The sequence below is a fragment of the Phacochoerus africanus genome, chromosome 1, assembly GCF_016906955.1.
Source record: "Phacochoerus africanus isolate WHEZ1 chromosome 1, ROS_Pafr_v1, whole genome shotgun sequence".
NCBI classification, from domain to species: Eukaryota; Metazoa; Chordata; class Mammalia; order Artiodactyla; family Suidae; genus Phacochoerus; species Phacochoerus africanus.
In genome coordinates, this window is record NC_062544.1 from 171,640,683 (window position 1) to 171,656,674 (window position 15,992).

General features: G+C 41.5%; 1 protein-coding gene across 2 annotated transcripts in view; it reads left to right on the plus strand.

Annotated features, from left to right (window-relative positions):
- MED12L (mediator complex subunit 12L) overlaps window positions 1-15,992 on the plus strand; it is a 352,961-nt gene that overhangs the window by 61,535 nt on the left and 275,434 nt on the right. For both annotated transcript variants that reach the window (XM_047784689.1, XM_047784699.1), the window contains exons 6-11: window positions 2,492-2,661; window positions 5,780-5,890; window positions 7,338-7,607; window positions 11,587-11,736; window positions 12,785-12,884; window positions 13,199-13,335. In XM_047784689.1, coding sequence (XP_047640645.1) covers window positions 2,492-2,661; window positions 5,780-5,890; window positions 7,338-7,607; window positions 11,587-11,736; window positions 12,785-12,884; window positions 13,199-13,335 — 938 coding nt within the window. The remainder of the gene's footprint in view (window positions 1-2,491; window positions 2,662-5,779; window positions 5,891-7,337; window positions 7,608-11,586; window positions 11,737-12,784; window positions 12,885-13,198; window positions 13,336-15,992) is intronic.

A 15,992-nucleotide genomic window follows, 5' to 3' on the forward strand; every position in this document is an offset into this window, starting at 1 on the left:
TAAAATTCAGGTTCTTAACCTCCCTTGTAATCTTTGTGGACCTTGAGTTCTCCTTGGCATCAGGGAACTAGAGATGCGACCATAGCCTATGAGTTGCCTCTGAGCTTTAGAACCCACCACTTTCAAAGCAGCCCCTTCACTTTCTGCATCAATTTCTCATCATTTTCTGCATCCTTTCTACCTTTGAACTTCCCTGCCTGCCATCTTCCCTAAATTCTCCAGCCATTTCTATTTACTTTTTGTCACTTGGAACTGTGTCCCCACTCCAGACCAGTTCAGTCAGAATCTGGTGGGGTGGGTGGCGTTTGATGAAAGCTCCCTGGGTGATCACATTTGTGTTCAGGGCTGAGAACCACTGCTTGTCTTGTCTCTGCTGCCTTCATTTCTCCCTTTTGATGACTGGTCCTAACTCAGCATGAGAGGTACCAATAAATCCTGATAATTTTAAGGAGTGGCCATTTGTTATTTTTTGATTTTAGTTTTGACTGAGCACTTTGTGTGCATCCTAATTTTTATATCAGTTCACACTAGACTGTCTTAAGTACCAAGCTTCTGAATCGGTCTGATGGATTACTTAATGTCAGTTAAATACAGTTAAAGTTAAAATACACTCCCAAGAGGTTCTACATTTGAATTCTATTTGAATTTTAAAAAGAATTCAGAATGTAGATTTATATATTCAGTGAGTTTGTAAAAAGATATGCATATGTTTATTATATAAACAGCCAAGGACACAGAAGGAAAAAAAAATGAAAAGATATAAAAAATATCTAGTGATTATGAGATTTTTTCCCATGTCATATCTGCATTAGAAATTTTCTATAGTGAATGTGTATTTCTTCTTTGCTTTAAAAAAGTTTTGAAAAGAAAATACACCCTAGACAAAGTAGGGGGTGTGTGAATGTGGGTGTTTATTTTTAGCTCTGGAGGCTAAAATATTCTGAGGGGGTATTGAGAATAGTACCATACTGAGAGTGAGTTAATAGCAAGGCTTGGCACACAAAAGCTCGGATTTGGATCCTTGTTATTTTTGTTTTTGCCTATTATAGCGAAGCTAAACTCGTCTCATCTGATGGCTGGCATTTTGCTTTGTTGAACAAGCGAGAGTCATGAGACCATTAGTCCATATTGGGGGCACCAGAAAATGATGACATTGATAATTCATTGTTTTGTTTGTAATGCCAATGGAGTAGTTTTAATGATGATATCTCTTATTGGTGGGTCTTTCTGAAACACGATTATACTGGGAACAGAACGTTGACCTAGTATCTGTTTATCTTCTTGGGTTGGTTTATTACTGGAGCAGTGCTTGACATGTGCATTTGAATTTCAGTTTTAACTAAGACACAATTAGAATAAGTGGTTTAGACCATAACTTAACAGTAGTTAACTCTGGGTACTGTTGTCAAGTAATTTTGGCAGTACTTAAATACAAACAACAATTTCTAACAGATGTTGAGTTTCTACTCTTGCTTTATCAAAATAGGTTCCTTTAAAAAAAGAAGATAGGAGAACCTATTGCTGAAGTTATGGGAAGCAGCGTTGTATGGAAGTGTTTCAGTAGGATGATGTATTCTGAAACGCTTTTTCACTAATCCTTGGGGAAATTTGGCTGTGAGCATGCAATTATTGCATTTTTATCCACGGAATGGGCTAAAGTTGGCATCAGATCCCTCATGGTTGCCAAAGGCAACACACTGATTTAATTTGTGCCCCCATGGCAGATACTTTTGCATAATTTCAGTGATTTTTTTTTTAATGCTACTTTTTCTGTTTCCTTTCCAGCCTCCTACTTTTTGTCCCTTACTCCTCTTTCTCTTGAGTTCTGAGGTATCTTGTGTTGGTTGAGGAGAGCAGAATAATAGAAGGTCCAGATGGCTATCCCCTGGCAGGGCCCGGGGAATGCAGCTCGGAACACTGTGTGGGGTCAGCCCTGGGGGAAGCCAGCCCTCTCACAGATTGACCAAAACAGCACACATCCTAATTGGGCATGTTTGAACCCTGACTTGGAGCCTGAAAACTTTACCCTAAAAGAGGTGCATTTGGAGGGATTTTGAATTCTTTTACGCTAGAATCGTGGTTTCTTGACGTGCTCACCTCCACTGTTCTATTTCCTGCTTATGCCTCTGATGCTGTCATTACTTTTAATTGTTGTTTAACACACGGATGGGATTACCAGGTACACCTGATTCTAGTGTGGGGATCTCTTCTCTTTGGTTAGGGGTCCCAGAGGCTCCAGGGGAGGGCCGGCTGGCATCCCTACTGACTGACTGATGGATGGGGCAGACCCCGTTACAACAGTGCACATGATGGAAGGGCTCTGGGGTGGGCGTGCCTTTCTGAGCAGTGCTTAGATCTGTGTGCCAAAACCATTTTTGGGTCATAGATGTTTGTTTTAGAAATATATCCTTGCAATAAACGAAAAGAGGGAGAAAAGGTTAATTCATATATTTATCGTGTCTGGAAATGGATTTTTTTTTTTTAAATGCAGAGTGGACACAGATATCTACCAGGTATCTTCGAGAGCAGCTGGCTAAGATTTCCGACTTTTACCACGTGGCTTCCAGCACCGGCGATGGCCCTGTCCCCGTGCCGCCAGATGTGGAACAAGCTATGCGGCAGTGGGAGTACAACGAGAAGTTGGCATTTCACATGTTCCAGGTAACCTTCCCGTGAATCTCAAGGCTGTTTGCATGCTTTTGAGAAGAGAAGAAATTCCTTAGTTAGGTTTTGGAGGGTTAAATTATATCTTTATATGACCTAATACATTCAAAGAAAGCCATCTGACATTTCTCACATTAAATTATATTAAAGATAGCACCTTTGCCCTAGGATGACAGCTTCCTATTATGTATATTGATCAATGATGTCAGCTGTTTTCATGCCATTAATGCTTTGTAATTAATTGCACTATTAAATAAATCCTTCCAAGCCTTTTATTTAGCAAAAATTAGAGATATTTATTCAGAAAAGTTTTTGTGCTGCTGCCTTCTGTCTTATATTAGATCTCCTTTAGAGCCTAATTATTCCAAAGAAAGGTCATCTTAATTTTGTTCTCCTCTCAACAGGGGAGGAGGGATAAGGAAGGATATTGAAGAATAATGACTAAACTCCCCTCCTGACACACTGGTGTACATCATATTGACCAGAAGAGGGCGCTTGTGCTGTTATTTGCCTCCATCTTTACTCCCTGCCAGAAGCAGGGACAAATGTACTCAGCTGAAGTTGTGTTACTAGCCTAGACTTTCACAGCCTGCTATCTTGATCCAAGAAAAAGGTGGTAGAAAGGATGTGTGGTTTCTAAATTTCCCCTTGAAAACTTTAATTATAATTTCCAGGTGGTAAGCAACCTTTCCTAGCACTCAAGGTAGGAATCGACCTCCTCCTCCTTTGGGAAGTAGCCTTGTTAGTGTTAAGTCAGTAAAAACAACTCATTTAACAGAGAACTATTTTGGTGCTTGCTCCAAGCTTTTACGACTTTTATTGAGCTGAGGATTTAGTCTGCATCTTTGAAAAAGTGTCTCTCAGCATGTTTAATATTTTTTGGAGGGATTACTTTATATAAAGAACATTGAAATTTGTGTCTCTTTTATAGGAAGCATTTAGGTTCTAAAGTGATGACTCAAACTGAGACGTTAATGTTAAAATTCAAAAATCTATTGTATTTTGGAGTTCCTGCTGTGGTGCACTGGGTTAATGGTCTGGCTTGGCTCTGGTGTTGCCAGTTTGATCCCTGGCCTGGAGCAGTGGGTTAATAAGGATTCATACATTGTTGCAACTGTGGCACAGGTTGCAGATACGGCTCAGATTTGATCCCTGGACTGGGAACTTCCATATGCTGTGGGTGGGGCAGAAAAATAAAAAAAATACTATATTTTAATTCACCGTACTCTGAAATGTGAAACTAGTATGTTCGTGGGCAGACATGTGTGTGCAGAATTAAGGGTACAGATACATAATAAAAGAATCTTGAGGATGGACACTGTGTAGTCCTTAGAAGTCATGCTTGTGAAGATTCTCTTTTTTGGAACCTTATATTCACTATCTCTTAATCTTTAATAAAAGTTCAATTTTATTGATTTCTTTAACTTAGAATTTATGGGTCTGAAATTTTTATATTGCACTTTTTCTGTGAATTTCCCTTTTTTTTGACTATACATTTTAAAAGTTAGAAATTAGCAATAAGTAAATACTTTGCTATTATGGCATGTTGATGTGGTGTTACTGTAATATTTTAAATATAGAAACTAATTTTTTTTTTATGGCTACATCCGAGGCTTACAGAAGTTCCCAGGAAAGGGGTCATATTGGAGCTGCAGCTGCTGGCCTACACCACAGCAACAAAGGATCTGAGCTGCATCTGCAACCTATGCCTCAGCTTTCAGCAACACTGAATCCTTAACCCACTGAGTGAGGCCAAGGATTGAACCTGCATCCTCATGGATAGTAGTCGGGTTTTTAACCCACTGAGCCACGATGGGAACTCCTAGAAACTATAATTTAGAAGTATTTTTACAAGAATCGTTGATAACCACGCTTGTGGACCACTGGTCATACATAGCTACATCAGAGTTGATGGGTATAAGGTAGGATTTCATATTAAATCCTAAGGTTATTATCAGAATGACCAGAAAAGTCTCAGTGGCTTTTCCAGAAAACATAGCCTTGTGTGTCTGTGTGTGTGTGTGGTTCTTTTTTTTTTTTTTTTAAGCTTTTTAGGGCTACACCTGCAGCACATGGAGTTTCCTAGGCTAGGGCTCGAATCGGAGCTGTAGCTGCCAGCCACAGCCACAGCCACTCCAGATCCGGGCCTCATCTGTGACCTACACCATAGCTCATAGCAACACCAGATCCTTAACCCACTGAACGAGGCCAGGGATTGAACCTGTGTCCTCATGGATGCTAGTCAAACTCGTCTCTGCTGAGCCAGGATGGGAACTCCCATAACCTTTTGTTTTAAGATTAAAGATTCTTTTATGATGTGACTTGTGATAGAAAACTATAATATGACATTAAATATGTATGCACCTAGAATGTCATAAAGAGTGTGTGTACTTACATGTACATATATGTATGAAGGGAAAAGATAAAAATGTTAATAGTGCTTATGTCAAGAGGGGCTATACTAAGCCTGTGGGCGGAGCATTTTGGAAATTTATGGGCATGTTACTGTTCTTAGTGTAGTTGTGTCGAGATACTTAGATATTATTTTACTATAAATTCCTTCATTTGTTTGTATTACGGTTAATTAGACCATTATATTGATTTTTAAGGTTACATTTTGTAGGTAGCTTATGGCATCTGAAATTCATTTTAGGATAGAGAAGGAGGTTACTAGGTTACTTTTTCAACCTCTTTGCAGAATGATGGCATGATGGGTGTTTTTGTTCTTTCTTCTTATTGCCATTGGTCAGGTTCCCTCCTGTGAGTATGAGTTCATAGTACCCTGAAATCTAGCCAGGCACTTGACATGCCCTGAGAGTCTGAAAGCCTCTGAATTTTCTTTCTTATAGGAATTAAATATTTATCAGTTTGGAGGGAAGCATATATGCAGAAACCATGAACAACAGCCCCAAACTCTCCAAAGCAACCATACCAAATGGCATCAGTTCTTTGCTTTGCTTAGAATTTGAACTTTGATCAATGAGACAATGTTTTACGACAATAACAAAAACATTAGTCAAAATACACTTAAGCATAAAAATAGCAGTGCTCTTTACTGAGTTTTAGTTGGTTTTGCTTTAACACTATTAGTGTAATTTTTCTTTGTTCATTGAAGGAAGGAATGCTAGAAAAACACGAATATTTGACATGGATCTTGGACGTGTTAGAAAAGATCAGACCAATGGATGATGATCTTCTTAAACTCTTATTACCACTAATGCTGCAGGTACAGTACATGTGACCATGAGCCTTTTGACTCTGTGGGTGAGAAGTGAGTCTGATAAGAGTGAGGAGGTAAGTAGAGGAGGAGGAGGGGAAAATTCCTTTTTGAAATGGAAGGAACAGTGGTCCTGATGCCATAACACACAAGAGACTTCTCATAAGCTGTTGGGGCTTGATCCTGGCCATGTTCATAGTTTCTATCCCCATGTCCTTTTCAGGTATTCTCGCCACATCGACTCCCCCATCCCTGAGCTGAGCAAACTGCTCTTTAAATACCGTCTCCTTGTTCACACAGATTTCTGTGAAAACAAGACCAATCATCTCTTTTTAAGGCTATAGAGGGCCTTCTACATTCTTTTGATATTCTTTGAGCCACTAGGGATGGGAACTTCCTATTTTCATGATTGGTCTCAGATCTGTTATATTTTAGGCTACCTGGATGAAATTTATTAAAAAAAAAAATTTTGGAGTTCCTGTCGTGGCACCGTGGAAATGAATCTGACTAGCAACCATGAGGTTGTGGGTTTCATCCCTGGCCTCGATCAGTGGGTTAAGTAACTTGCATTGCCACGAGCTGTGGTGTAGGTCTCAGATGAGGCTTGGATCCCACGTTGCTGTGGCTGTGGTGTAGGCCGACAGCTGTGGCTCTGATTAGACCTCTTGCCTGGGAACCTACATATGCCTCGAGTGCAGCCCTAAAAAGCAAAAAAAAAAAAAAAAAAAAAATTTCCTGGAAAGGTAATTTATCCATTTAATGACCTAAACAATAAAAAAGCCTAGCTGGTGAAAAATAATTCTGTCTCTCACCTAGTACCCTCCCAGAGACCACACCCTACTGGAGTCCTGTGTCCTTCCTGTGCTGTCCACTGTAGTAGCCACTAGGGAAATGAGACTGCTAAGCCCTTGAAATGTGACAAGTACATGTTTTGCCATATGCTCTTAGTGTAAAGTGCATGCCAGGCTTCAGACTTGGTACAGGAAAAAGAGCGGATAACATCTCATTAATGCTGTCCATGTTGTTGATACCACGTTGAAATGATAGCGGTTTTTGTTTTTTTTTACTGCGGCATGCAGCAGCTTGATGTGGGGGCTCAGTTCCCAGACCAGGGATTGAACCCTGGTCGTGCATGTTGGAAGTGCTAAATCCTAACCACTAGGCCACCAGAGAACTTTTAAAATGATAGTGTTTTAGATTTAGTTATAATAAGCCAAATATATCATTCTCTTAATTTTGGCTGTGATTTTTTTTTTTTTTTTAGATGGCTACTAGAAAGTTTAAAATTATGTATGTAGCTTACATTATATTCCCATCGGACAGTACTGGTCTGTACAGTACCTTTGAAGTTTTGTTTGTTTGTTTGTTTTTTTCATGAGGAAAAGCCTCTGTGACAGTAGCTGCCTCATGGAGTAGCCCAAGACGGGGCTGAGGTCTCTGTCCTTGTGCTTCTCAGTATTCAGATGAGTTTGTCCAGTCGGCTTACCTGTCCCGGCGTCTTGCCTACTTCTGTGCCCGGCGTCTTGCCTTGCTGCTGAGCGACAGCCCCGGCCTCCTCGCTGCCCACTCGCCCCACGTGATGATAGGACCAAACAACGCAAGCATCGGGGCCCCCAGCCCCGGCCCCCCCGGCCCTGGCATGAGCCCCGTGCAGCTGGCCTTCTCCGACTTTCTTTCCTGTGCACAGCATGGCCCCTTGGTTTATGGACTCAGTTGTATGTTGCAGGTAAGTCCTGGCCCATCCTCTTTTATGGGAACATGCAGTGCAGGAGACAGTTGAGTTGGGAATTGCATCTTATTTATTTTTTTAGCCATGCTGGCAGCATGAGGAAGTTCCTGGGCCAGGGATCAAACTTGTGCCACAGTAGTGACAACACTGGTTGGATCCTTTAACCACTAGGCCACCAGGGAACTCCGGGAGTTGCATCCTCAACTTTTTTTTTAAAGGGCCAGACGCATGGCATATGGAGGTTCCCAGGCTAGGGTTTGATTTGGAGCTATAGCTCCTAGCCTATGCAACAACCATAGCAACGAGGAATCCGAGCCTTGTCTGTGACCTACACCACAGCTCCTGGCAATGAAAGTTCCTTAACCCACTGAGCGAGGCCAGGGATTGAACCTGCAACCTCATGGTTACTAGTTGGATTCATTTACGCTGCACCGCAATGGGAACCTTACATCTTCAACTTTCATGTCACAATTCTAATTCTTTCCAAGTAGGTGATAGATTGAAGTTTCCTGTTTTCATCTCCCTATGTTGGATCAAGCCAGGGGAATTGTTTATTGCTTCTTCTAGCAGAGGGATATAGTGGTTGTTTTTTATTAGGCCTGTTAGGTAGTTCTATGATTAGAAGTTGTTCAGGGAACCCGCAAAAATAGGTCGGCTGCATTACTGGTCTTGGGGAAAGACAGCTTCTCCGTGCAGCATTCTGTAACTTCCTCAGTCCCGCAGCTTTAGTTGGTTGCCTTCTCCCTCTGTTTTTTTAACATTCAAAAAGCTTACCAGGCTCTGCTCATCTGCCAGATGTCCTATGCTTGGATTTCAGGGAGTGTGGAGGCTGCTGGCTGATGCTTCTGGGGTGTGAGAGACGGTCCTGCCCTCGAGGAGCTCAGAGGTCAGGGTTCGGGTCATGTTTCTTGGGCTCCTTATGTGTCCTCGTTATGGAGGGGCTTTGGGACAGGGCTGGCCACGGAGCATGGTCTCCACTCTTGTCAGGAGGATGGAACAGGCTCCTAAAAGGGCAGTTCCCCTGTGCTGTGACAGGGGGCTGCCTTGTCCCCTTGGAGGGACACTCAGGGGGCTGAGGGAGCAGAGAAGTGGAATTTGTAGTCCAACCGGGAATTTAGGGGGGTTCTCTGAAGGACATGGTCCTGACTAGCTCGTGCAATATGGGTTAAAAGATAAAAAAGTGATCAGAGTGTTTGAGGCAGAGGGAACAGTGCGGGAGGAGGCCCAGAGGGTGGATCAGCCATCTCGTTGGCAGATTGGTTTTAATGGAACGTAAAGTGTGAACTCTGTTGGGGATCAGGGCCCAGAGGGGCCCCTGTGTGCCTTATGATTAGGATGTCAATGGAGGGTTTTACGTGGTCAGTTGTGTGGCTTGATTAGATTGTTTTGGCCACAGAACAGGGAAGAATTAGGGGAGTGGGAAGGTAGGGAGAAAGAGAGACGAGGCAAGAAGTCAGTTTGGAAGAGTCTAGGTGAGTTTGGACTGTTGTATCCCTTGGGATCTCCAGGTGGGTCTGTCCAAGAGGTGCTTATGTGTCTGATTCTGAAGGTGAGGGCAGACGGGGCCAGATGTGGGACACTCAGGGCCACCAGGCTGGTCAGGATATCGGGAGGGGGTGATTACCTAAAAAGTAGTGAGAGCTGACCTGTGGAGTCTGGGGCACAAGTGGTTAAGAGATAGTAGAGGAGAAGGTCACAGAGGTGACCAGGAAAGTGGCCAGACTGGAGAGAGAAGAACCGGCGAGAGTGTTGTACAGAACCAAAGACGATGAGAATAATATTGTCATCGTTTGATTATCATCGTATTTATAGCATTTAGTGTATGCTGGCCACTGTGCTAAGTTTTGGCATACCTTGAGTCCTTTAGTTCTCAGAACCATCCGGTGGAACATGAGTAATGAAAAGGTGGCATAGGTCACACAGAAAATAAGGGGCAAAGCTGGAAATCTCACCCAGTCTGGATGCAGAGTCCACACTCTTAACCACCATGCTGGACTGCTTCTCCAGGTCCTGCAGAAAGTTTCCAGGAGAAATTAGTAGTGGGTGGTGTCCAGTAGATTGGGGTGATCTTATAAGCAAGTGGCTGAGACTGTCTTTTTTTTTTTTTTGTCTTTTCTAAGGCTGTACCCCCAGCACATGGAGGTTCCCAGGCTAGGGGTTGAATCAGAGGTGTAGCCGCTGGCCTACGCCACAGCCATAGCAACGAGGGATCCAAGCCCAGACTGCAACCTACATCACAGCTCACAGCAACGCTGGATCCTCAACCCACTGAGCAAGGGCAGGGACTGAACCTGCAGCCTCATGGTTCCTAGTTGGATTTGTTAACCACTGAGCCACGATGGGAACTTCGAGACTCTCTTTGACCACGTGGTGGTCACAGATCATCAGTGGAAGTGAGTGAGAAGCCATATTAAGGGGCTTTGAGGAACAATGAAGAATGAGGAAAAATAATGCTACCTCTTTTGAGAAATATGCCTGTGAAGGGAAGAGATAGAAGTTACTGCTAGATGAGTGGGGATTTTAAAAAAATAAATTTCTTATTTTTTGCTGGGCAGACTTGAACATATTTCCAAGCTCAGAGTAAACTGAGAGGGGGTGAGTCTGAGCTGAGGAGTGGAGGGTGTTTGATGGATTAGTGCCCTGGGTATTGGAGGTTCTGGAATCGAGAACAGTAGGAGTCAAGAACCACACCTGCTCATGGATGGGAGGAAGGAGATGGGGATTTGGGCCAGCAGAGACGGATGCACTGGTGGGGCTCAGGGACTCATGTTCATCTCTGCCAGCTGGTTTCAATGAAGGTATCTTCAGGACCTCAGAGTCTAGTTTTTTAATACATAATTTTGCTTTTTAGAAAAGAACTATTGCATCCATCTTCTAAGCTGATATGGTTTGTGGTCAGGTGGCCCCATAGCATCATGGGAAAGACCTCTTCTTTAGAATCATTACAGCCCTGACCTCAGTCTCCTCTCTGCCACATGGTAACTTTAACCTTGAGCCTCTGCTTCCCCATGTGTGGGTGGGGGATGGTGACAGTTCTACTTCCTTATCATAAAGCGTTAAGGCAGTGATGGCTAAAAGTTTCCAGAACCATGTGCAGCGCAGAGTAAGTGTTTAATTAAATGGCAGCCATAAGAGTCATTCTGCCTTTAGGAAGCAGTGGTTCCAGGCCTGGGTGCTGACGTCGCCTTGCGCTGCCTTGCCCGTCTCTTCCATGGCTCACATCCCTCTTTGGTACAGCTGGGGAACCCCACTCCTACCTCATGGGCTGGGATGGATAAGTAAGACGGTCACAGAAAGTACTGTGTACAAGCTGGTTGAATGAAAAGTTATCTACAAGGGTCCAAGGTTAGGGTAGGCATGCAGCAGCCTGTGGGTCAAGGCCAGCCCACAAGCTAAGAATAGATTTTCCATTTTCAATGCTTTATTAAATAAAAAAAGAAAAAAAAGAAGAGTATGTGACAGGAACTGTGGGTGACTTGAAGGGCTTGAGACATTTACTAACTGGCTTTTTATAGAAAAATTTGCCACCCCGGGATCCAAGGTTACTGCCTGTCCAGCATTTATGAGGCAACTCACTGCACCATTATTTGAGAGATTAAAAAAAAAGTTCCTCTTTAGATTTTACAGCCTTAGGAATTACTATATATTCTGATTCACTCATTTTTTTTTTTTAATTGCATGGATATACTTGTTTTAAGTGACAGTTTTTAAGTGGTGATTACTGCATTTTTACCAACTTTTCTAGGTTTCTCGTGCTGGAATTTAGCTTATAAATTATAACATTCCTTAATTCCTCAGTAGGTGTGTTCCCTCCTCTTCAAATGAATAATTCTTAGTTTTGTCCTGTCATTTGAGAATGGGGTAAGATAATCACATTTTAAACTTAGTGGTAAGAAGCTATAATTTAGTTATAACAAGGTGTCACTTTTTACCCTTCAGCGGTTGTTTAATCAAGATTTTCCTGCTTTATTTCCAGACTGTTACTCTCTGTTGCCCAAGTGCCTTGGTGTGGAATTATTCCACAAACGACAATAAGAGCGCAAACCCAGGCTCGCCTTTGGATCTGCTGCAAGTAGCCCCCTCCAGCCTCCCCATGCCAGGCGGGAACACAGCTTTCAACCAGCAGGTAGCCTTTCGTTATGGTGGTTTGGTGGCTCTTTTCATTCTTGAGAGGCATCACGGCGCACTGGGCCAAACCTGGATTTCAGCAACCTTAGATTGTCAGGGACCATTCCCAGCTCTGCCCCCCTTTCTTCAGGTTAGATCTTGGGGAAGGATGTAGCCTCTTTGAACCACGGAAGTTCTTCACGTTGCTCCTTTTCTTCTCACCCCCTTGCTGGGCCATCCTTGCAGAGAGTTCCGCCCCATAACAGTCAATATTATGATGGTGGTTATAACACACGACCACAACACCCAGAGTTAGTAGTTTATATATTAGTACAGTATTACACTATAGTAATATACTACAGCATTAGTAGTATACTAGTATAATATATGCTATACTATAATACATAGTATATATACTATAATACAATACCACACTATACTATAGTATATATACTATAATAATAGTATAATAGTATACACAGTATAATATACTATAGTACTGTAGTATTAGTAGTATATATTAGTACAATACTATACTATGGAATTAGTAGTCTAGATCTTAGTATAGTCCTGTATTACAGAGTTAATAGTCTAGGTATTTAGTAACCGTTGTGTGTTTTTATTAGTGATGGGTTGATTCAAAGACTGAGGAAACTTGAACTATAAGATCGTGACTAGTATTTAGAATAAGAGCTATTTTTTTTAACGAAGTAGTTTTCTTGAATTAGTAAAATGTGGCTAGTTGCTTTCATACATAGCAAAATGGCTCAAAGGTGATGCTTTAGAACTTTCGCCTTTCTGTATAGTTTCCTAAAACTATTTCACTGTAAAGATTGTTTTGATAAGCATTTATTTTTTTGTCAGCATTTTTTATTGAAAACTGGCATTGGATCAGCACTTGTAAATTTTAAAATGCACTTCTTGAGCAACAGGCTGAATTTCCTGCAATGCAGTCAATATTGTAATTCACTGTAGGGGTGCTCTGCTCATGTGGAAAAACCTGACATGATTTAGACAGTCACCGTGGCTTTCCAAGCACAAGTTAATTGGAAGCGATTATCTTTCAGGTTCGAGCAAGGATTTATGAGGTAGAACAGCAGATAAAACAAAGAGGCCGTGCAGTCGAAGTTCGGTGGTCTTTTGACAAGTGCCAAGAGTCAACAGCAGGTACAGAACGCAACAGAAGGGGTGCTTTTGAATGCTAGACTTTTTGTCGTGTTTCTGATTCTTCCAAATCAGTCCTCATACTGAATAAGGATCTTTTGGGCAGGGCTACCTCGTGAATTTTGAGGACATTCTTCAGTTTACCCCTTTTAGATCCTGGCTGTCTAGAATGTCCGGTTTGGTTTCGTTGGCAATTCTTTTATGCTAAGAATGATAAATGTCTTAAATTCCCTTTGTGCCAAAGGGTGATGCTTTCACACTATGCTGTTCTGGCTGTGTTTGGCTTCTTTAACTGCCTGCTTACTTTCCACATCCAGGGGTGACCATTAGTCGGGTTTTGCACACGTTGGAGGTGTTGGATCGACACTGTTTTGACCGAACTGATTCCAGCAATTCAATGGAAACACTTTATCATAAGATTTTCTGGGCAAACCAAAACAAAGATAATCAAGAGGTAGTTAATATTTCTTTTCTTCTTTTCATTTTCTATTTTCTTTGCATATTTTCTTTTTTATTCAGTGAATTCTGGCAGACTGTTTTCTATGAAGTATAATAGCTTGTGAAGGCATCTATATCCTGAAGTCATTCCATTGTTGGACTAAAATAACCTGCCATTATTAAAATGAAATGTCCATTGGATTGGTCAATGTGTATGTACATATGTACATTTGTCTTTTTGGGGCTGTACCTGGGGCATATGGAGGTTTCCCAGGCTAAGGGCTAAATTGGGGCTGTAACTGCTGGCCTACACCACAGCCACAGCAATGCAGGATCTGAGCCCCATGTGCGACCACACCACAGCTCACGACAACTCTGGATCCTTAACCCCACTGAGTAAGGCCAGGGATCGAACCTGTATCCTCATGGATGTTAGATTCTTTTTCACTGAGCCACAATGAGAAATCCAAGTCTAAGTATATTGATTGGAAAATTTTTTTCTTAGTCCTTTTACCATCCATCACTCCCCACTTTTAGTTTTAGCAGAATATCCTTCATCTAGTGATTGGACTTTATATATCTATATGTTTGGCTTTAACTTAGGGGGAATATATTTTAATATTTAGCATATCAGAAAGCAGTGAATGAATACTTGTGGTCATGGTCTTTGAAAAAAATCCATGGACAATATATTAGAATTCTCCAGAGAAACAGAACCAGTAGGGGAAAACATTACATATATATATATATATATATATATATATATATATATATATATATGAATGAAAACAAGAGAGAAGTTTATTTTAAGGAATTGGTTACATGATGGTGGGGACTGGCAAGTCTGAAATGTGCAGGGAAGGCTGGAGACCTAGGGAAAAGTTGATGTTGCAGCTTGAATCTGGAGGCAAATTCCTTCTTCCTCAGCCTTGAGGAGGTATGGGGGAGAGCAGGGAGGGAAACCTATGTTTTCGCTTAAGGCCTTCAACTGATTGGATGAGGCCCACCCACATTATGGAGGATGATCAGCTTTACTCAAAGTTTACTGATGAAAATGTTATTCATGGAATTCCCATAGTGGCTCAGCAGAAATAAATCCAACTAGTAACCATGAGGTTGTGGGTTTGATCCCTGGCTTCGCTCAGTGGGTTAAAGATCTGGCGTTGCTGTGAGCTGTGCTGTAGGTTCCAGACATGGCTGAGATCCGTTATTACTGTGCCTGTGGTATAGACTGGTGGCTACAGCTCCAATTGGACCCCTAGCCTGGGAACCTCCGTATGCCATGGGTGTAGCCATAAAAAAAAAAAAAAAAGTTATTCACATTAAAAAAAGAAAACCACCTTTACAGCAGTATCTAGACTAGAGTTTGACCAGAGAACTGGATACCATAACCTAATCATGTTAATGAAATAAAATTAACCATCACATTTTTTTTTCTTATGCTTTTGTAGAAGTGTTTCATTATTGAACTGTTCTATTAACATAGAATTTTCGGTAGTACTTTCTCAGTCTTATTTTGGGAGAAATAAAAAGTTTCTCTTCTATAGCTAATCCTTGGGATAAACCATGATTGAAAATAATGTAAAAAAAAAAAGGAGAATATGTATATGTGTGTGTGTGTGTGTGTGTGCGCGCGCGCGCATGTGTATGACTGGGTCACTGCACAGCAGAAATCGTCATAACATTGTAAATCAACTATAATCAAAAAAAATTTAAGTTTCTCTTCTTTTTACAATGGAAAATATGTATGGTGTATCCTAGTTGTGCTAGGCACCAAGAATGCAGAGGTAATAAGTTTTAACACATATGGTACCCATTTTTGAAGGAACATTTATTTTTATTTATTTATTTATTGAAGTAGAGTTGATTTCTAATGTTAGTTTCAGGTGTACAGCACAGTGATTTAGTATTTTTATAGATTATTCTCCTTTTAAGGTTATTACAAAATAATGGCTGTCGAGACCAGCTCAGCAGGATGGGGCTGAAGAACGGGTGCTATGGAACTTAAGGGAAAAAAGTTAACATAAAACAAGACACAGAGACATTTATCTTAAGTAAAGGTGGGAACCGGGGGACTCAAGGTCTCAGGGACCAAGAGCCCTGCCTCAAGAAACCACACCGCTTTTATTGTGCTCTTGAGGATTACCTCAAGAGAAAAGGGGGTTGTAGGTGCAGGATATAGGTTTTTTTTTTTTATTATTTTAAAAGTCACTTATCTGGTAAATGGTTAAACTTTTTACTCTAAACTTTAGGCATTTAAGAATCATTAGCATTTGAGTTAGCTAGCTATGCATAACATTTCAGAGAATCCTCATTGTGCTTCTGTAAAGGGCATGCCTATTTGTGGTGACCCTGTGTGCATAGGTTTGCACCTTGGTTCTCTTTTCTAAAGCATATTCTGTTAACGACCACTCATAAACCACTTGGTCATGAGGTTTCTCTTTCTCTTATTTAGAGGACATATCGTGCTTGTGCAAATGGTGTGCCAATCTGTACAGGCCCAGTGCGCCTAGACCATGGTATTATGTCCTCATTCAGCTGACCCTGTGAATAACCCATGCCCTTAGGTCTTTTTTTTTTTTTTTGTCTTTTTGCTATTTCTTTGGGCATATGGAGGTTCACAGGCTACGGGTCTAATCGGAGCTGTAGCCACCGGCCTACGCCAGAGCCACA